Source organism: Garra rufa, chromosome 25 (assembly GCF_049309525.1).
Source record: "Garra rufa chromosome 25, GarRuf1.0, whole genome shotgun sequence".
Taxonomy (NCBI): Eukaryota; Metazoa; Chordata; class Actinopteri; order Cypriniformes; family Cyprinidae; genus Garra; species Garra rufa.
This window is the reverse complement of record NC_133385.1, coordinates 9026678-9048167: the sequence shown is the minus strand read 5'-3', so window position 1 is coordinate 9048167 and position 21490 is coordinate 9026678. Positions and strand designations below refer to the sequence as shown.

At 38.2% G+C, this 21490-nt stretch overlaps 2 protein-coding genes across 3 annotated transcripts; both read right to left on the bottom strand.

Moving 5' to 3' along the window:
• Nucleotides 1-162: 162 nt before the first annotated feature.
• LOC141301307 (serine/threonine-protein kinase pim-1-like) lies at nucleotides 163-2346 on the bottom strand. The gene is made up of 6 exons (XM_073831557.1): nucleotides 2278-2346; nucleotides 2063-2167; nucleotides 890-1272; nucleotides 608-780; nucleotides 391-479; nucleotides 163-267 (listed from the first exon to the last, which is right to left on the bottom strand). Exons 1-6 carry the CDS (start codon nucleotides 2344-2346, stop codon nucleotides 163-165), a joined length of 924 nt encoding a protein of 307 aa, XP_073687658.1.
• Nucleotides 2347-5084: 2738 nt separating this feature from the next.
• On the bottom strand, nucleotides 5085-20900 carry cdhr5b (cadherin-related family member 5b). Of its 2 annotated transcripts, XM_073831321.1 has the most exons (15): nucleotides 20717-20900; nucleotides 20071-20255; nucleotides 19785-19841; nucleotides 19541-19630; nucleotides 18727-18816; nucleotides 18522-18623; nucleotides 18262-18444; nucleotides 18042-18132; nucleotides 17861-17955; nucleotides 17432-17638; nucleotides 15717-15830; nucleotides 15545-15611; nucleotides 15056-15256; nucleotides 9293-9468; nucleotides 5085-5967 (listed from the first exon to the last, which is right to left on the bottom strand). In XM_073831321.1, the coding sequence occupies exons 1-15, from the start codon at nucleotides 20796-20798 to the stop codon at nucleotides 5521-5523; spliced, it is 2187 nt and encodes a 728-aa protein (XP_073687422.1). In that variant the 5' UTR covers nucleotides 20799-20900; the 3' UTR covers nucleotides 5085-5520. The 2 variants fall into 2 exon arrangements, with proteins under 2 accessions (XP_073687422.1, XP_073687423.1); XM_073831322.1 differs by lacking the exon at nucleotides 15056-15256 and having other exon boundaries at nucleotides 20717-20899.
• Nucleotides 20901-21490: the final 590 nt, after the last annotated feature.

Genomic DNA, 21490 nt, shown 5'->3' with positions numbered 1-21490 from the left:
AGACAAAGAGCTCTGGCATTGGCACAGCTGTGGTAGGAACCTCAGGAATGGAGTGGCCATGATGGGACAAACAAAAAGGGGCAACCAAAAGAAGTATGCACATATTTACAATATGTACACATCCCTCCGTAAGCAGTACCGCCAAATGCTAATACTGCTTCCTCAAGCCAAGGCGCAAGATGCTACACATGGTTTGATGGCCCCACAAGACGCAGAGGCGAGAGGAGGGATGGAAGCGTGTCCCGCTGTAGCCCGCAAGACGCTAAACTGCATGAGAGACACTAACTGGAGTGGTCTTATGAGACGACCTGAAACAAAACAACAGATTTGACTATGCAATTTCTTCCCATGAGGATATTAAGTCTTTTTAGCTGATCTTAGGTTCACTACCTTTAACCAGTTGTGGGACATGATTCGCCCCAGGCCAAGTCGCCGACTTGGCTTTTCCTGCAGGAGAGCCCTGAGGAGGTGACAGCATTCTGTGCAGGAGGACGGGAAGGACGTTTGATAACCTTACACTTCACATCTGCTCTATTTGATCGTTATTCTAAGCTGTAGGATGTTTTGAATGTTTCTGTATTAGTTCTTTTTGCGATGAAGATCTCACCTTTCGACAGGCCGGGTTTGGACCATTGCTTGTACTCCAGCAGGAAGAGGTCATATTCACAGGGGAAGCGTCCACACAGCAGTGTGAACATCACGATCCCTAGTGACCAGACCGTCGCTGGCCCGCCGTAGTATTTCCCCATGAAGTGGTACTCTGGAGGGGGGAGTACGCTGCTGTGCCTGGGGGAGCAAAGTAGCAGAGTTTGTATAATGTCTAAGTTTGCTTTAGGACAAGAGGAATGATCCATATCTATTAGGATAGAAGAAATGAATTATATCATACATACCACAGTATGACCTGTACGGTGTCCTCCTCAGAATGTCCCCACATCCGAAGTCAATCAGCTTGACTTCAGATGTCTCCCTGTTTATCACGAGGTTCTGGAGTTTAACGTCACGGTGGAGCACTCCACGGAGGAAGCACATGTTTGCAGCATGAGCCACCTGCCGCATGATCTGCCGTGTTTTTTCCTCATCGTGGTTTCCACCCTGACGCCTGATGAACTCTACGAGATTCTCACAGGGAGAGGGACATTCGAGGACCATGACGAAGTGGTCAGGGTGGTCCGTCCAGTCCAGCAGCCTGATGATCTCTGGCACGCTGGGACCCTTGTTCGCCAGGATGGTGAGGGCGATTTCCTTTGGAAGGGGGTTTGGATGATCGAGCTAGAGGATTTGAGTTTTTATGATGGATAAATGACGATGGTTTCCCAAATAGGGAGTGTTAATGTTAATATTAGATATTGGATGTTGTTTATATGGTGCAGGAGTTCTCAACTCTGGCCCTCGAGGTCCATTTTCCTGCAGAGTTTAGCTCCAACCCTAATCAAACACACCTGAACAAGCTAATCAAGCTCTTCATCATTACTAGAAAGTTACAGGCAGGTGAGTTTGATCAAGGTTGGAGGTAAACCCTGCAGTAAAAAGTGGATCTCCCATCTAACACCACGCCAAAACCACCCTTCCCCAGCTGATCCCCAATGGTGTAGTGCAGGGTTCCTCAAATCTTACCCTGGAGGTCCAATGCGCTGCAGAGTTTAGCTCCAACCCTGATGAAACTCGCCTACCTGTGATTCTCTAATGATCCTGAAGACCTTGATTAGCATTCTCAGGTGTGTTCGATTAGGGTTAGAGCTAAACTCTGCAGTGCATTGGACCTCCAGGGTAAGATTTGAGGATCCCTGGTGTAGTGGCTGAAGATGTAGTCTATTAAAAGATGAAATAGCATGGAATTGTGATTCAGTATTCACTCTAAAACTGAACATTTATAGTTTTAGCATATTTTAGTACATACAACAGTAATGTTTTTAACATGTCATGGAATAAAGATCTAATCATGACCTTGACCTGGATTTTGGTACATGTGCTGATGTACATTTTGATATTGTGCTTTATGGTATTCAATTTTACATGATCTAAGTAGTGCAGTTTAAAAAACAAAACACATTCTCATAACATGGTTGTGTGATTCACCATCACTACTTCTTCCAGCCCATGCCACCTTCCTCTTCTCTCCCTCATCCTGCTGCTGCTCCACCACCTCTCCCTGACCTGAGCTGCTCTTTGGAGTATTTTTGGCAACTCTAAAGAAAGAGCGAAGTCTCCGCCACCACTACTTCCTCTTTCTTTTCTCCTCAGCTCTCCCTGCCTCCTTCCTCTCCTTCTCCTCACCTCCTTCTTCTCCTTCTCCTGCTCCTCCTCCTTCTTCTCCTCCTCCTCCAGCATCAACAGGGGTCTCATCACAAGGATGAGGATGTTGAAGCGCTGTGTTGGTGCAGCCCTATCAATAAAACATGATGAAAAAAAAAAAAATCTATGTATGTATATGTATGAATATAGAACTTAAAACGTAACCCCTTAAAGCAATATATATCTAATATATATATATAATCTGTGTGTGTGTGTGTGTGTGTGTGTGTGTGTGTGTGTGTGTGTGTGTGTGTGTGTCTGTGTGTCTGTGTGTCTGTGTGTCTTTGTGTGTGTGTACCTGGTATTCATTACGTTGTGGGGACCAAATGTCCCCTCAAGGATAGTAATACCAGTAGATTTTGACCTTGTGGGGACATTTCTTAGGTCCCCATGAGGAAACAGGCTTATAAATCATGCACAATGAGTTTTTTTGAGGAAGTAAAAGTGTGCACAATCTCCTGTGAGGGCTAGGTTTAGGTGTAGGGTAGGTGTAGGGCGATAGAAAATACGGTTTGTACAGTATAAAAACCATTACGCCTATGGAATGTCCCCATAAAACATGTAAACCCAACATGTGTGTGTGTGTGTGTGTGTGTGTGTGTGTGTGTGTGTGTGTCTTATTGTATATTTATTGTATTTGGCACGGTGTTAGTTTCTCCAGTAGAGGGCGACTAATTAACGTGTAAAATGTTCAGATTTGATTGCAGTTTGTTGGAATCTGAAGTAGAAACCCTCACTTTTTAATGTGTATATTGTTTTATTATTATTATTTTTTTCTGTTTTAGTTATTTTACTACATCAAGTTAAACTAAATTAAAATGAGAAATGTTGCTTTGGTTATTTAAAAACAAATATGTTTTCTTTTCTTTTTTTGTAATGATTTTAGTTTTACTTAACTAGGGGAGAGTGGGGACGGTTGCAACACTTTTTGCATTTCCTTTAGTTTCTCAGAGACTGTTTGCATTAGAAAGGCGAAATTTTCATACAATAAAGCCGCATCTGTCAGCTACTCACCCATATTGCTAAAACATGTGTACATATTATAATATACGTACACTTTACACTTAAATAGACAAAAGTGAAATGTTGCAACCGTCCCCACAATAGGGGCCAGTTGCAACATTCAATAAAATGTAATGAAATCATTCTTAAATATAATTTAGCAATTTCTTTATTTTATTTGTTCACAGTCACGGTCTTCAATAAGGTAAATTGGCTGTAAAAAAAAAAACTAAGAATAGTAAATTAAAAATATTGTTAAGTAACAAGTAGATTTTTTACCTATTCACTTAAAAGAAGGAGAGATAGCTAACTATTAAAGGGGTTCATTAGTATTATCATTATAAAATTACAATTATGTAATGTTATGGCAAGCTTTTAAATCAATATCGTGGTAAGGGACAGCATGTTGGGATGGTTGCAACAGTGTGTTGCAACTGTCCCTACAGTGATAGCCATGATAAAAAATTGGTATATTAGCTTGACAACATATCATTGGCACACGCTAGCTATGCCTATTAGAAACTAAGAATGCACAGATTAAAATTCTTCACACAAACAACTTAGACACTATGACAAAAATCTCATCTTTAAAAAATTACTTTTTTTTTTTTTTACCAAGAAAATGATTTTGGTAGAAGGAATGAACACATGTGACTGATTTCTTCCAGGAAGTATGAGAGGCCAGTAAAGCATGTGCAGTATGAATATTATCACTGTATCTTATTCCTGCTTGAAGAAATAAGCAATGTTGCAACTGCCACACGTTGCAACTGTCCCCACTCTCCCCTACTGTATACTATCCCTGGCGCAGACTTGCTTTCATGGCAACTTTTCTTTGTCATCTCTTCTTTTTTGCCTCCAGAGAGGTTTTGTTTGACACAGCTAGCATTGTCCCTGAAGATGGAGCTATTCCCTTGAACTGCCAAAATGCAGCTTCAAATGGCTCTAAACGATCACAGTCGAGGAAAGAAGGGTCTTATCTAGCAAAACGATTGGTTATTTAAAAAAAAAAAAAATACAATTTATATACTTTTTACCTCAAATGTCCTGTGTGGAGATTGAAAAGTATATAACCAATCGTTTCGCCAGATAAGACCCTTTTTCCTCAGCTGGGATCATTTAGAGCCCTTTGAAGCTGCAATTTAACTTGGAAGTTCAAACTCGGGGGCACTATAGAAGTCCATTATATGGAGAAAAATCCTGAAAAAAACATCATTTCTTTACAACTGAAGAAAGACATGAACATCTTGGATGACAAAGGGGTGAGTACATTATCTGTACATTTTTGTTCTGAAAGTGAACTTCTCCTTTAATAGTCCAAAATCAAGTCTTTTTTTAAACGAAATATTTCTAGTTTTGGGCTGGTGAAACACGACCCTCAAAGACAGATTTTGACTCATGTATAGAACTTGTATAGATCTGCTCCAGTGTTTCTTTGTGAAATTACAGTCTATAAAAGCATGCAAGCTAATAAAACAGCATTCACAGACAGATCACAGTTCTCAGGTTAATCATTAAAACTTATCTAAGTAGTTATAGAAGAATTTATGATGTACTGTACATGATTATGTAAAAGATCAGCAGTCCACTTCAAACGTCACAAAAACACACAAACAGTTCACGTCATAAAACTGTTATAGCAACTGTCTTGTTATACAAGCCACAAAATTATATGAGATTCCAATGTTGAAATGTTGTTTCTCTTAATATGCAGACAACTATCATCGCTAAACAAAACTAAAAATGTGGCCAAAACATATTACTAAGACAGAATAAAAGACACCAGGTTTAGTTAATTAGTGTTTATTGTTTTTTTATTACGTTTTACAGTTAATTAATTTCAAATTTCAATACAAAGATGTGAAATTAAACAAGTTATGTTGTAAAAAAACATTTCATTTACTATTAATAGTAGTATTTTTGTACACAACCCATTTTACTTCAATAATCAATGTTTTATTAAAATCAACAACATAAATTTAGAAAGCAAACAGTCAATTTTGATTTCATGTTGACCTTTAATGCTAGAAAGTGAAAATTACATTCATTTTGTGCACCATATTTACAGACTTATTAACTGAAATGAATGTAAAAAAAGCAAAACATTTGTACAGACATTAAATTAGAGAAATTAACTAACTTCCTATGGTACTAAAGTGTCATTTGAGCTAACTCAAGTCCTTGTTTTGTGCAGTTGTTGCAGTGGAGAAACCAATCTGAGGTCTACAAATCTGACGTCATTCCTTCCTCGTCATCCGAATCCATGTCAGTCCTTAGGTTGTCCTCATCCTCAGTGTCGTCATCTTCCTCATGGTCTCCATCGGCCTCACCGGCGTCAGGAATGATGACCACTTCCTCTTTGTTGGGGTCGATATCTTGCTTAAACCAAACCGCTTTGTATCCCTCCTCATTGCGGCGCTCTTTGGTCAGGATGGGTTTGACTTCCTTCTCGCCGTCACTGTTTTCTGAACTAGCCAGGCTGGTGGAGTCGGGTGGAGTGCTGCTGGTGGTCGGGAGAATGGCGCTTGTGGTCGCCTTCTCTAGAGGCTTCAGCCCAGACTCCAGTTTGTTCTCCAGGTCTGTGGCTAAGTTGTTCACACTTCCAGAATCACCATCATGCTGGAAGGCTTCATTGCTGTACTGCACACCCTCTTTAGAGCCTCCATCAATCTGTAAAAAAGAAAAAAAGAACAAATACTTTAGTAAACAGTCTCTATATGGAAAATATAAACATTAATGGAATATTTTATCTGAAGTAAAAGTTTAATAAACACTGAATGTGACCAATTATATGAGAATTTGATTCAATATGAATTTACATGAGAACGACTTTACAAACTATTCAATTTAGTCCGAACAATAATGCAAGGATGGTTTATGAAAATCTGAATTAACATGAAAAAGTTTCTTTGAGCTATTTGATTCAATTTAAAAATGCAGACATAGCTTTACAAACGATTTAATTTGGCGTGACAATTAACGTGAAAAAGTTTCTACGAGCTATCCAATTAAATCCAAAAATTTAGTCTTAGCTTTATGAATGATTTAATTTGGTGTGACGGTTAACTAGAAAAAAAAAGTTTATACAAACTATCCAATTAAATCCAAAAATTTAGTCTTAGCTTTATGAATGATTTAATTTAGTGTGACGGTTAACGAGAAAAAAAAGTTTCTACGAACTATCCAATTAAATCCAAAAATTTAGTCTTAGCTTTATGAATGATTTAATTTGGTGTGACGGTTAACTAGAAAAAAAAAGTTTATACAAACTATCCAATTAAATCCAAAAATTTAGTCTTAGCTTTATGAATGATTTAATTTAGTGTGACGGTTAACGAGAAAAAAAAGTTTCTACGAACTATCCAATTAAATCCAAAAATTTAGTCTTAGCTTTATGAATGATTTAATTTGGTGTGACGGTTAACTAGAAAAAAAAAGTTTATACAAACTATCCAATTAAATCCAAAAATTTAGTCTTAGCTTTATGAATGATTTAATTTAGTGTGACGGTTAACGAGAAAAAAAAGTTTCTACGAACTATCCAATTAAATCCAAAAATTTAGTCTTAGCTTTATGAATGATTTAATTTGGTGTGACGGTTAACTAGAAAAAAAGTTTATACGAACTATCCAATTAAATCCAAAAATTTAGTCTTAGCTTTATGAATGATTTAATTTGGTGTGACGGTTAACTAGAAAAAAAAGTTTATACGAACTATCCAATTAAATCCAAAAATTTAGTCTTAGCTTTATGAATGATTTAATTTAGTGTGACGGTTAACGAGAAAAAAAAGTTTCTACGAACTATCCAATTAAATCCAAAAATTTAGTCTTAGCTTTATGAATGATTTAATTTGGTGTGAGGGTTAACTAGAAAAAAAAAGTTTATACAAACTATCCAATTAAATCCAAAAATTTAGTCTTAGCTTTATGAATGATTTAATTTAGTGTGACGGTTAACGAGAAAAAAAAGTTTCTACGAACTATCCAATTAAATCCAAAAATTTAGTCTTAGCTTTATGAATGATTTAATTTGGTGTGACGGTTAACGAGAAAAAAAAGTTTATACGAACTATCCAATTAAATCCAAAAATTTAGTCTTAGCTTTATGAATGATTTAATTTGGTGTGACGGATAACTAGAAAAAAAAAGTTTATACGAACTATCCAATTAAATCCAAAAATTTAATCTTAGCTTTATGAATGATTTAATTTGGTGTGACGGTTAACTAGAAAAAAAAAGTTTCTACGAACTATCCAATTAAATCCAAAAATTTAGTCTTAGCTTTATGAATGATTTAATTTGGTGTGACGGTTAACGAGAAAAAAAAGTTTATACGAACTATCCAATTAAATCCAAAAATTTAGTCTTAGCTTTATGAATGATTTAATTTGGTGTGACGGTTAACTAGAAAAAAAAGTTTATACGAACTATCCAATTAAATCCAAAAATTTAGTCTTAGCTTTATGAATGATTTAATTTGGTGTGACGGTTAACGAGAAAAAAAAGTTTATACGAACTATCCAATTAAATCCAAAAATTTAGTCTTAGCTTTATGAATGATTTAATTTGGTGTGACGGTTAACTAGAAAAAAAAGTTTCTACGAACTATCCAATTAAATCCAAAAATTTAGTCTTAGCTTTATGAATGATTTAATTTGGTGTGACGGTTAACGAGAAAAAAAAGTTTATACGAATCATCCAATTAAATCCAAAAATTTAGTCTTAGCTTTATGAATGATTTAATTTGGTGTGACGGTTAACGAGAAAAAAAAGTTTATACGAACTATCCAATTAAATCCAAAAATTTAGTCTTAGCTTTATGAATGATTTAATTTGGTGTGACGGTTAACGAGAAAAAAAAGTTTATACGAACTATCCAATTAAATACAAAAATTTAGTCTTAGCTTTATGAATGATTTAATTTGGTGTGACGGTTAACGAGAAAAAAAAGTTTATACGAATCATCCAATTAAATACAAAAATTTAGTCTTAGCTTTATGAATGATTTAATTTGGTGTGACGGTTAACGAGAAAAAAAAGTTTATACGAACTATCCAATTAAATCCAAAAATTTTGTCTTAGCTTTATGAATGATTTAATTTGGTGTGACGGTTAACGAGAATTTTTTTTTCTACGAACTATTCAATTCAATCCAAAAATGTAGTCTTAGCTCTTTGAATAATTTAATTCAACATGACAATTAATGTGAAAATGTTTCTACAAGTTATTCAATTCAATTAAAAAATGTAGAATGGCTTAACGAAAGATTTAATTAATCCAAAAATTTTGTCTTAGCTTTACAAATGATTTAATTCAGTGTAACAAATAATGTGAAAAAGCTTCTATGAACTATTCAGTTCAATCCAAAAATGTAGGCATGGCTTTATGAACGATTTAATTTAATGTGAAAATTTAAGTGAAGAAGTTTATACTAACTATCCAAATTAAATCCAAAAATGTAGTCATAGCTTTACGAACAATTTAATTTGGCGTGAAAGTTAACGAGAAAAAAAGTTTCTATCAACTATTCAATTCAATCCAAAAATGTAGGCCTGGCTTTACAGACAATTTAATTCAGTGTGACAATTAATGTGAATAAATTAAATTCAATCCAAAAAAGTAGGCATGTTATACAAATGATTTAATTCAGTGTGACAATGAACTATAAAAAAAGTTTTTACGAACTATTCAATTCAATTCTAAAATGTAGGCATGGCTTCACGAATGTTTTAATTCAGTGTGACAATTAACGTGAAAACATTTATATAATAATATAGGCATAGCTTTAACAATTTAATTCAGTGTGACAATTATTGTGAAAAAGTTTCTACGAACTACTCAATTAAATCCAAAAATGTAGGTTTAGCTTTACAAACAATTTAATTCATAAGTCAAAAAGATTCTCAAAAGAGCTTATCTTGTATTTAACTTTAAACATTACCATAAAATTGTATTAGTTTGATGTTCAGAAAGTTTTCTGCATGGAAACTCACTTTGCTACGGAAGACGCCAACCTCAGAAATCTTCTTCCAGTCGGAGTTGTGGCCCTTGATGCGGTGTATCATCAGTCCAATGCAAACCAAGCAGAGAACGATAACCACAGCCAGAGAGGCCCCTAAAGCCGCCATATCGGTTGAACTGAACTCACCTGTGTTCACCTGTGATCCCCCTGGTGGGCACAGAAGAGAACAGAAAAACATGTTTTTTGGGATACTTAAGGTAAAGGTTAAGTGGGTTTACTATAACATTTCACACAAACTGCTTTTATTTTACTGGAATTTCACAATTGCAATAATTTTGAATTACATATTAGTGCACAAACTATAGAGTGCTGCAGGGATGACGCATTTTTGCAGGCCAAAATGCCAGAAAAATTAGACATAGCATTGTAGCACTTTCAATTGCAACGTCCCAAAGTCAATGGGTTTTTTGCATGGATTTTTGGTTCAGTGCCTTAAAAAAGCCAACTTACTGATCTGCTATTTAAGTTTCTTCTTCCTTATCTGAGCCTAAATTTAATCAGTATTTTGTCCTATAGCTTAAAAGCTACAACCACCAAACTCTGGCCAGACCTTCATATTATTCTGAAGTTAGTGGCCATATCTTTTCTACTTAACGCCTTACAGTTTTTTAAAACCAGACTATCAAACCTTCAAAAATCCCAGACGTTCATTAAGTGTCAAAGCTTTTGTACAGTAAGACTCATAGAGTGTAAGCTGTCTATCACTAGCAAAGCCTAATGGCTCCTAGAACAACATACTAAATTATGCTACCATCATCCCTGGTGAAAAAAAAAACAGCTAAAACCAGCCTAGGCTGGTTGGCTGGTTTTAGCTGGTCAACCAGCCTTGTTTTAGCTGGTCATAGCTGGAAGGCAGGCTGGTTTTAGAGGGGTTTTGGCCACTTGTTAAAACACGCTAGCAATATGGTAAGCATGCTAAAACAAGGTAGTAAGATACTAAAACAATGGTAGCTGCATGTTAATCATGTTATAAACATGCAGCAGAATGTTAGAAACATGTTAACAACATGGTAATCATGCTAGAAACATGTTAACAAAATGCTAAACATGCTAGCAGCATTTTAATCATGTTATAAACATTTTAGCAGAATGCTAGCAACATGTTAACAACAATTTTAATAATGTTAGAAACATGCTGGCAACATTGTAATCATGATAAAAACATGCTAATCACGTTAAAACATGCCATCACGCTGATCATGTTAAAAACTCACTTGCAAAAACATGCTATCAACATGCCTACCATGCTAAAACATGTTAACAACACACTAAAACATGCTAGCAGCATGCTAATCATGCTAAACATGCTAACAGCATGTTGATCATGTTATAAACATGTTAGCAGAATGTTTGCAACATGTTAACTACATGGTAATCATCCTAGAAACATGCTAACAACATGTTAATCATGCTAGAGACATGCTATCAACATGCTAACCATGCTAAAACATGTTAACAACAAGCTAAAACATGGTAGCAGCATGTTAATCATGTTATAGACACGTTAGCAGAATGTTAAAACATGTTGACAAAATGGTAGAAACATGCTAGAAATCATGATAATCGTGCAAGAAACATGCTAGCAACACGTTTACCATGCTAAGGCATGTTAACATGCTAAAACATGCTAGTAGCATGATAATCGTGTTATAAACATGTTAGCCGAATGTTAGAAACATTAACATGGTCATAATGCTAGAAGCATGGTAACAACATGCAAATCACGCTAAAAACACCAGCAACATGTTAATCATCATAAAACATGCTAGCAACATGTCAATCATGTTAAAACATAGTAACAACATGCTTATCATGCTAAAAACCCGATAGCAACATGTATAGAAACATGACTAACATGGTAATCTCGTTAGAAACATGCTAGCAACATGCTAATCATGTTAGAAACATGTTAGCAACATGCTAATAATGTTTAAAAACATGGTAATCATGTTAGAAACATGATAGCAACATGCTAATCATGTTAAAAAAAACATGTTAATCGTGTTTAAAACACCAGCAACATGTTAATTATGTTAAAAGCAAGTTAGCAATATGGCAATCATGCTAAAACATGCTAGCAACATGTAAATCATGCCAGAAACATGATTAGTAACGTGGTAGCAACATTTTTATCATGCTAGAAACATGTTAGCAACATGCTAATCATGCTTAAAGCATTCTAACAACATGCCAATCATGCTAAAAACAGGTTAACAACATGCTAATCATGCTAGAAACATAATAACAACATGCTAATCATGCTAGAAACATGCTAAAACTGCTTTTTTTTCAGCTGCTAGACAAGCTATCAGACAAGGCTTTTTCAAGCCAACTTCAAAGTTTGTTTGCAAACTTTACTCCTTTAGTTGTTTTTAATCACATATTTCAAAACTATTCTAGATTATCATGATGAACAAAGTGTCTAAGAATTATAACCTTTTGGTGCTCACAGATTTTATTTTCTGCAGTAAACCAAAAGCTAATGGAAAAATCCTCTTGAGATTTTTAATGCTAACATCATCACTGCAGCTCTCAAGTGTCCAATGGCAAATTAATATAGCAAATTCCATGTGATTAGCACAATGATTTTTCAAAATAAATATTTTATAGTGTGCTTAGGGTTGGGTATCGTTTGAATTTTATCGATTCTGATTCCAGTTCCAATTCTGCTTATCGATTCTGATTCCCTGTGGTTCCTATGTTTTGGTTTCTTCCTTGTCTCCCCCTAGTGTTTAGTCTATATTGGTTTCCCCTATTGCCCATATTTGCCCATATAACCCCTCATTAATCTTGTTTAGTTGCCACTCCCCTTTGGTTCTCTTTAAATAGTCCTTTGTTCCACATTCCCCTTGTCCGGTCTTGAAGTTACGTCGTGGTTGTTTGTACTCCTGGATTTCTGTTTGTTTGTATTAAATACGTTATTTGTTTGCTACTCCTGGCTCCTTGTGTTTCCCTTTAGCTCCTCATCCCCGCACGCTGTGACAAAAGACCGGACCCTCAAACTTAAGATGAATCGGCCTGAGGCAGAGCAGTGGAGACTGCGCATCGTTCAGCCCCCTCTGAAACACATCCCATCGCGCCGGCCTATCCTAAACAGGGAACCCCCACATACTGTGCCAACGACTCGGACCGCCGGTTCAGTCTCAAATCTTCTTCCATCATCCAGTGTAACATTGCTGTCCTCAGCCTGATGCAGCCGGCATCCTCCTTGCGCTCAAGCCGATCTGCACCCAAGATGGCCGCCGCACCAGATTCTGCACCTAGGATGGCCGCCGTGCCAGAGTCTGCACCCAAGATGGCCGCCGCGCCAGAGTCTGCATCCAAGATGGCCACCACGCCTGATTCCCCGGCAAATATGGCGGCTATGCCAAAGTCCCAGGCCAAGATGGCGACCTTGCCCGAGTTCCCGGCCAAGATGGCGCCCTCACTAGACTCCCAGGCCAAGATGGCGGTCTTTCCCAAGTCCCCCGGACAAGATGGCCACCGCACCTGAGTCTGCGCTGGTCTCACCCAGCCCTCCAGTGTACGCGCCTCCAGAGCGCCCTCAAGTGACCGCTCACCCAGAGCCCGCTCGTCCAGAGTCTCCACTACTCTCGCCCAGCTCTCCAGTCTCCACTGGTCTCGCACAGCCCTCAAGTGTCCGCGCCTCCAGAGCGCCCTCAAGTGTCTGTGCCTCCAGAGCACCCTCAAGTGACCACTCACCCAGAGCCCGCTCGTCCAGAGTCTCCACTACTCTCGCCCAGCCCTCAAGTGTCCACGCCTCCAGAGCGCCCTCAAGTGACCGCTCACCCAGAGCCCGCTCGTCCAGAGTCTCCGCTGGTCTCGCCCAGCTCTCCAGTCTCCACTGGTCTGGCCCTGCTCTCCAGTCTCCACTGGTCTGGCCCAGCCCTCAAGTGTCCGCGCCTCCAGAGCGCCCTCAAGTGACGACTCACCCAGAGCCCGCTCGTCCAGAGTCTCCACTACTCTCGCCCAGCCCTCAAGTGTCCGCGCCTCCAGAGCGCCCTCAAGTGACCACTCACCCAGAGCCCGCTCGTCCAGAGTCTCCACTACTCTCGCCCAGCCCTCAAGTGTCCGCGCCTCCAGAGCGCCCTCAAGTGTCTGTGCCTCCAGAGCACCCTCAAGTGACCACTCACCCAGAGCCCGCTCGTCCAGAGTCTCCACTACTCTCGCCCAGCCCTCAAGTGTCCGCGCCTCCAGAGCGCCCTCAAGTGACCGCTCACCCAGAGCCCGCTCGTCCAGAGTCTCCGCTGGTCTCGCCCAGCTCTCCAGTCTCCACTGGTCTGGCCCAGCTCTCCAGTCTCCACTGGTCTGGCCCAGCCCTCAAGTGTCCGCGCCTCCAGAGCACCCTCAAGTGACCACTCACCCAGAGCCCGCTCGTCCAGAGTCTCCACTACTCTCGCCCAGCCCTCAAGTGTCCGCGCCTCCAGAGCGCCCTCAAGTGACCACTCACCCAGAGCTCGCTCGTCCAGAGTCTCCACTACTCTCGCCCAGCCCTCAAGTGTCCGCGCCTCCAGAGCGCCCTCAAGTGTCTGTGCCTCCAGAGCACCCTCAAGTGACCACTCACCCAGAGCCCGCTCGTCCAGAGTCTCCACTACTCTCGCCCAGCCCTCAAGTGTCCGCGCCTCCAGAGCGCCCTCAAGTGACCGCTCACCCAGAGCCCGCTCGTCCAGAGTCTCCGCTGGTCTCGCCCAGCTCTCCAGTCTCCACTGGTCTGGCCCAGCTCTCCAGTCTCCACTGGTCTGGCCCTGCTCTCCAGTCTCCACTGGTCTGGCCCAGCCCTCAAGTGTCCGCGCCTCCAGAGCACCCTCAAGTGACCACTCACCCAGAGCCCGCTCGTCCAGAGTCTCCACTACTCTCGCCCAGCCCTCAAGTGTCCGCGCCTCCAGAGCACCCTCAAGTGACCACTCACCCAGAGTCTCCACTGGTCTCGCCCAGCCCTCAAGTGTCCGGGCCTCCAGAGCGCCCTCAAGTGACCGCTCACTCAGAGCCCGCTCGTCCAGAGTCTCAACTGGTCTCGCCCAGCCCCCAAGTGTCCGTGCCTCCAGAGCGCCCTCAAATGTCTGCGCCTCCAGGGCGCCCTCAAGTATCCGAGCCTCCAGAGTGCTTTCAAGTGTCCACGCCTCCAGAGCGCCCTCAAGTATCCGAGCCTCCAGAGTGCTTTCAAGTGTCCGCGCCTCCAGAGTGCCCTTGAGTGTCCACGCCTCCAGAGCGCCCTCAACACCGTTCAAATATGAATAATAGATGAGTAACATTTTCTCCCACAATGATGCCTCTTGTACATTGTCTTATCTTTTGGGGGAAGCCTGAGTCATTTCCGGTCAAAAAAAACTTGCTAGTTAAATAAAAGTCAGAATTTGTCAGGGGTATGAATAATTTCAGGCTTGACTGTATTTTATGCATAAGGGTCAATAAATGTGAAAGAGAAGTCATTTCCGGGTCTGAACAAGCTTTTCGGCAGTGGAAATGCACGGAACTGTTTGAGAAAAGAGATCGGTCGGGAACCCATATCGCTCTGTGCTCGCAAACAGTGCTCAAGTTATTAAAATGCGAGCGCGGGAGTTGTTAAGCAGAATTGAAATGCACGTGTCTTATCAAATACCCAGTTATTGGAAATTTGGAACCGGTTCTCGAAACCCAACCCTAAGTGTGCTTTGATGATATGCCATTTCCAAAAAAAAAAAAAAAAAGCATGCAACACAGCACGGCCTTTGATTTGGCAAGTCTACTTGTCTACCTGTGCTGGGCGGCATAGTTGTGACAGTATCTGGGGGCGATGTAGTGGAGGTGGCGCTGGCAGTGGCGGTGGCAGTAGCGGTGACAGTAGCTGTAGCGGTGGTGATGTCTGTTAGCTTTGTGTTAGTGGTGCTATCTGTTGTTTCTGTTGTTTTAATGGTTGAAGTCATGATAGTTGTGCCAGGAGTAGTAGTGGGGACCCCTGAAGAAAAAATTGTGTCACCAGGTCCGTTGACTAATTTAAGTGAATAATTTGAATTTCAATTTATGGACTAAACAATCACATTGTACTATTTATGTGGCTTGAGTGGCTTGATTAAATGAAAATGGATTTATCTGAAAAGCTCAAACTGTTGGCTGAAAGCTGAAAGCCAAAAAGCACCATGATTAGCCCACACCGTGTTAACCACTAGCGATTGTCCCTATTTGGATTGTATCGTGTCATGTTTAGGTGGTGTCTTGATAGCATGCAGTATTGGTCTGGTCTTACCTGGTGTGATCTCAACTGCAAGAGTAGCGGTGCTTGATTCATCATTGGTTGTGTCAACCACCCTCATCTGAGTCACATTAGATAATATGGTCATAAATGTTTTGAATTACATACTAACAATTAGCAAATGTCCAAAGTGCATAAAACCATCCATAAAATATTAAGTTCTTACTTCTAAATTTAAAGTTCCTGGAGAAACCGCCTTCGCCATGAGTATGAAACCCTCTGGAGTGATTGTAAAGTCAGTGCTGTCTACAACCTCAAATCTGAGGCTAGGATTATACCCCTACAAAGAAAGAAAACCAGCGCTTAACAGCAGAAATATTTGACATTGGGGTAAATCATTAAAAAACACTCTAATGTAACTTGTAACGCTGAATTGAATGCAATGTTTACTTTGTGGTTTATGATTTATTTAATTCCAAGTGACCATTTAAATAATAATGGTTTTATTAAGACTTTACAACACTTATAAATGGCTATATAAACATTGAACTGAATGCAAAAATTTATGTAAGAATGGTTTTATGAACAATCTTATGTAACAGTCCAAATAGTTTTTAAGATTTAATTAACTGCTTAATTTTTAACAAATCTACCTTAGAACGTTTTTTGGAATGATTCAATAAAATGTGAGAGTTTCGCAACCAATTCAATTCACTGCAGAAATGTATGTCAGAATTGTTTTACAAAATATTCAATGCAAGAATTTATGTAAAAATTATTTTGCGCTGATTTGAATGTGATTTCTATAAGAATGGTTTTACAAACAAATCAATTCAATGCAACAGTTTATGCCAGAATGAATTGAAATGTCCATAAAACCAATGCAAAAGTTTATGTAAAAATTATTTCTGATTGATTTACTCTAATTTGCATTAATCCCGTTCTGTTTTCTTTATTCTTTACAGATTAGAATTGACATAAAAAATTACTTTACGTCGAATCGAACATGATGATTTCCATAAGAATGGTAATTTCAAATCAATTCAAAGCAACAGTTTATGCCAGAATGAACTAAAGTGTCCATAAAACCAATGCAAAAGTTTATGTAAAAATGATTTCAGACTGATTTACGCTTATTTGCATTAATCGTGTTCTGTTTTTTTTACATTCTTAACAGATTAAAATTTACATAAAAATTACTTTACCCCAAACTAAACATGGTGATTTCCATAAAAATGGTCAATTCAAATAAATTCAAAGCAACAGTTTATGCCAGAATGGATTGAAGTGTCCATAACATGCAAAAGTTTATGATTTACACTAATTTTCACTAATCCTATTCTGTTTTCTATGTTCTTTACAGATTAGAATTTACGTAAAAATTATTTTACGCTGAATTGAATGTGAGGATTCCTATAAGAAGATGTCCATAAAACCAATGCAAAAGTTTATGTAAAACTTATTTCCAATTGATTTACACAAATTTTCACTAATCCTGTTCTGTGTTTTCTTTGTTTATTACAGATTAGAATTTATGTAAACATTATTTTACGCTGAACTGAATTTGAGGATTTTCTATAAGAATGGTTTTATGAACAAATCAGTTCAGTGCAACAGATTAAGCAAGAATTTCCAGTAATCCTGTTCTGTGTTTTCTATGTTCCTAACAGATTAAAATTTACCTAGAAAAATATTTTATGCTAAATTTAACCTGATGGTTTCTATAAGAATGGTTTTACAAACAAATTAAATTTAGTGCAACAGATTATGCAAGAATAAATTGAAATGTCCATAAAACCAATGCAAAAATGTAAGTAAAAATGATTTTCTGATTGATTTACACTAATTAGTATTAATCCTGCTCTATGTTATTTACAGATTAATTCTAGATGTTGAATGAAACATGTGCACAGACCACAATGTTTGTCTCTGAGTTCTTACATCAGCAAAGTCTTTATCTGTAGCCTTTACTCTGAGGGGTCTGTTGGACGTTTTGCTCTCCAGCACCATGCTGTCCACACCAGCATCCTCTGAGATAAAGCCTTCATAACTGGACTCCACAAAAGTCGGAGGGAACAAGCTGGATACCACCACCCTCAGAATGACTGTAGTCGTGGCAAACTGGTCAGCGTCATCTGTCTGATAAGCCTAAAGAGACAGAGAGGACATTTGGTTCAGGAAGGAATTACACTCCAAAAAAAATCCCATTTTTGGTTCCCCAAAGAACCTTTCAGCGAACAGTTCCTACAAGAACCATTTTTTTTCTTAGAGTGAAGAACATTTTGATAATCAAAAGAAACTCTTATGCTTGCGTGTAACATTCAAAAACAAAAGTTTTCTTTTTATAAATGCAATTGTTTTCTCTCTTACCATGACTGTAAGGACAACCGGTCCTGAAACGGTTACTGGTTTGATCATTGTGATGCTCCCGTCATTATTGATTTGAAATGTACCATCCTCATTTCCTGAAGATGTAAAACATACTAATTAAAACCTGTCGACTCTTCCAAAAGCTCTTTTTTCAATCCACAAGGACAATAAAATATCTCACCTGTAAGAAATGCATACCCAATGGGCTTATTAATGCCATTGTCACCATCAATGGCAAAGAGTGGACCTGGCTTCAAGGGCAAAGGACCTGGCTGCGGTGTACAACAAACACTTGAATTCTCATTTGATGCTATAACTTAAGACCATTCCACAACTATAAAACTGGTTTAACATCTTGGTTTAAGACCTCTATCTACGAATGCTTTGGATAGAAAACCCACCGCTATTTGATTTAAGTTGACAGTCCCGTCATAACCAGTGTTTACACACACTTTGCTTGTGCCAACGTTGTGTTCTGTACAGGGCTGGAACCACGGTGGACGATTGTCAATGTCATTGATATTGACTACAACGGTGGTTGAGGCGGTATGGGAGACTACGCCTGTAGATCCAATCGGCGTGTCCTGAAAAGTCATCAAATGAAAGTTTTTGTACAAAAAGAAGCAACTTTGGAGATTAAACCTGGGTCAAATAAACTTACCTGCGCATATAGTGTCATTGTGACTTTTTTAATTTGGTCATAATCCAGATGTTTATTCACCAGAAAGTTGGGTTTGAAATTGGTCTCCAGGATAAATTCTCCCTGAGAGAGAATAAAGTTGTGAATAATAATTCTATTTTAGAATTCCAAAAACATAGTTCCCAAAAAGACAGTTTTGTTTGGTGTAATGTGAACACAGTTGTACCTCAGGAGGATCCAGCGTATAGTAAAGTACATCTTCTTTATCAGGATCGGTTGCTGTGATTACATCAACACTGGTACCCTCTTTTATTAACTGCAAAAATAAGTAATCAGATTTTGAAAAAGGCATTTATAAAACAGATAAATGAACAGAATTGAAGTGTAAACTTAAAGGAGTAGTTCACTTTTAGATCAAAAATGATCATGTACTCACCCCCTTGACATCCAAGATGTGCATGTCTTTCTTTCTTCAGTCGTTAGTCGTTATGTTTTTTGAGGAAAATATTTCAGGATTTCTCTCCATATAATGGACTTCTATGGTACCCCCGAGTTTGAACTTCCAAAATGCAGCTTCAAATGGCTCTAAACGATCACAGCTGAGGAAAGAAGGGTCTTATCTAGCAAAACGACAGTTATTTTCTAAAAAAAAAAAAAGAGACAATTTAAATACTTTTTAACCTCATATGCTTGTCTTGTCTGTGTGTACTCTGTGTAGAGATTAAAAAGTATATAAATTGTAAATGTTTTTAGAAAATAACCGATCGTTACTCTAGATAAGACCCTTCTTCCTTGGCTGGAATCATTTAGAGCCCTTTGAAGCTGCATTTAAACTGCATTTTGGAAGTTCAAACTCGCGGGCACCATAGAAGTGAATTTTATGATCCTAAAATGTTTCCCTCAAAAAACATCATTTCTTTACGACTGAAGAAAGAAAGACATGAACATCTTTGGATGACAAGGCGGTGAGTACATTTTCTGTACATTTTTGTTCTGAAAGTGAACTACTCCTTTACGCAACATTAAAAGTTCATCAGTACCTCATCAACGTTTAGTGTGTATTGACTCTGTGCAAACACTGGTGCATTGTCATTTATATCCGTAACAGCTATGTTCAGATTCAGTGTGGTCTAAAAATACAAATATGACAGGCAGGACATAAATAACAAACATAAAAACAAACATCTGTAACAAAAGATTACAAATTAAGGGTGAATCAAACATTTACAATGCAAGACAGTATAAGATAGTTTCAATAAAACACCATTTAAATAGTTTACTCACAGTCAACGAGCCAGGTTTTGTACACTCAATATCCACCTCATGAGTTTTAACAAATGTCTAAGAAAATCACAGAACATATAAGGCCAGTCAATTTGTACAAAAAGCATTTTAAAGCTTTAAAACTACACATTTACAGCCTTTTAACTAGAATAGCTTAGGACACAGGTAGGGGTGTAAAAGTAATGGGGAACAATGTTTGTAATTTTACCAAGTATCAAACTTAAAAGTAAAATAAATTAATAACTAATTTATTTACCAGACTTTTCACAAGATATACAGTACTAACCTCAAAATCCAGAACAGTATCAGCAATGAGACTGTATCCGCTGAGGCTGAAGAGACCCGCTGGATTTTGTCTAGTGATTGTGGCCGTCACCCCATCCTGAGCGTTGAGTGTTGTAACTACATCACCAATTGTGTTGTTTTCCGACATTACAAATATCGGTACACCACTCACAGTAGAGCAAAGGTCTGTGTCATTCAGAGCAAATCAGAATTATAATTTTTCATGAATGGTGCTGGTTGACACTGAACACATTTTAAAAAATGCTAAAGAAACTGAACAAAATTCACTTGGTAGGATTTCTTCACACACATAAGCCTATAAAATTTAAAATAAAACCATATTTGTTTGACAATTTAATATCTAAAACGCACAATATGCACATCCTTACTGTAAAAATTGCGGTGTTAAAAAAGGCGATAAAACCTATGTCGAATACTCAGTATGATAAAACTTTCCTTGAATTAACCATGACTTGTTCTTGTAACAATTACCTTGATGTTCATTTCAACCATAACTAACACTAATAAATTCCCACTCAAAATATTAATACGTTATACAATTACAGCATTTCCAAAAGTGTCTTAATCTATCAAAGTCTATCATCATGCAATCACATTTTTCCACAATCAACTCTCAAATCACTTACTTTGAGCTTCACTGTAATTGCTGAGTGCGAAAACACCCAGCAGAACAAAAACAGCAGCATATCCTTTAGACCTGAACCCCATTTTTCTAGTTAGATGATCGATCACTAAAGGAATATCGAAGACGAATCCCTTTGTTCGACTGAATCAAATTCCCATCAAGCAGTTGTGAGCCTTAGTTGATGCGGGAAACAGACTTCAAGCTTAACCTTTGAGATGGACGCTTATCTCAGTTTTATTGGCTATAAAGATGAGCGCAAATGGACTTTTGCCTCATAGACTTCACCCAGTAGCTTTACATGTCCATGTACATCTCATAAACCATGATTACAATAAAGAACTGTGTTTACAAAACAATATTTTTAGTTGTGTACATATGGTTAGCATCAGTAGTTTCCAAAATGTTACATCTTCAAATGTGAGGCTGACACATCCATTAAGTTAATAGTATTAAGAATAGTATTGAAAAAAGTACACAGTATTTTTTTGGTGAGGTGTAATTTAGCAAAGCTGCTGCTAGCTTGTTCTTTATTCCTGAATAAAAAGTGCCTGCATGGGGAACTTTGTACCAACAACATAGGCTAAGGTAAGTTTGCTATTTCATCTTTTAATAAACTAAAAACGTGCACTAGAAGCAAATTCAAGTGAGTATTTATGATTTTATGACTGAAATAAACTAGCTAGAACAGCTAACCGCATCTCAAAAGCATAATTCTTGGGTGTCGGGTTTTTTTATACGCATCTAGCTCATTCGTGGGCGTAGGTTTCACTGCATA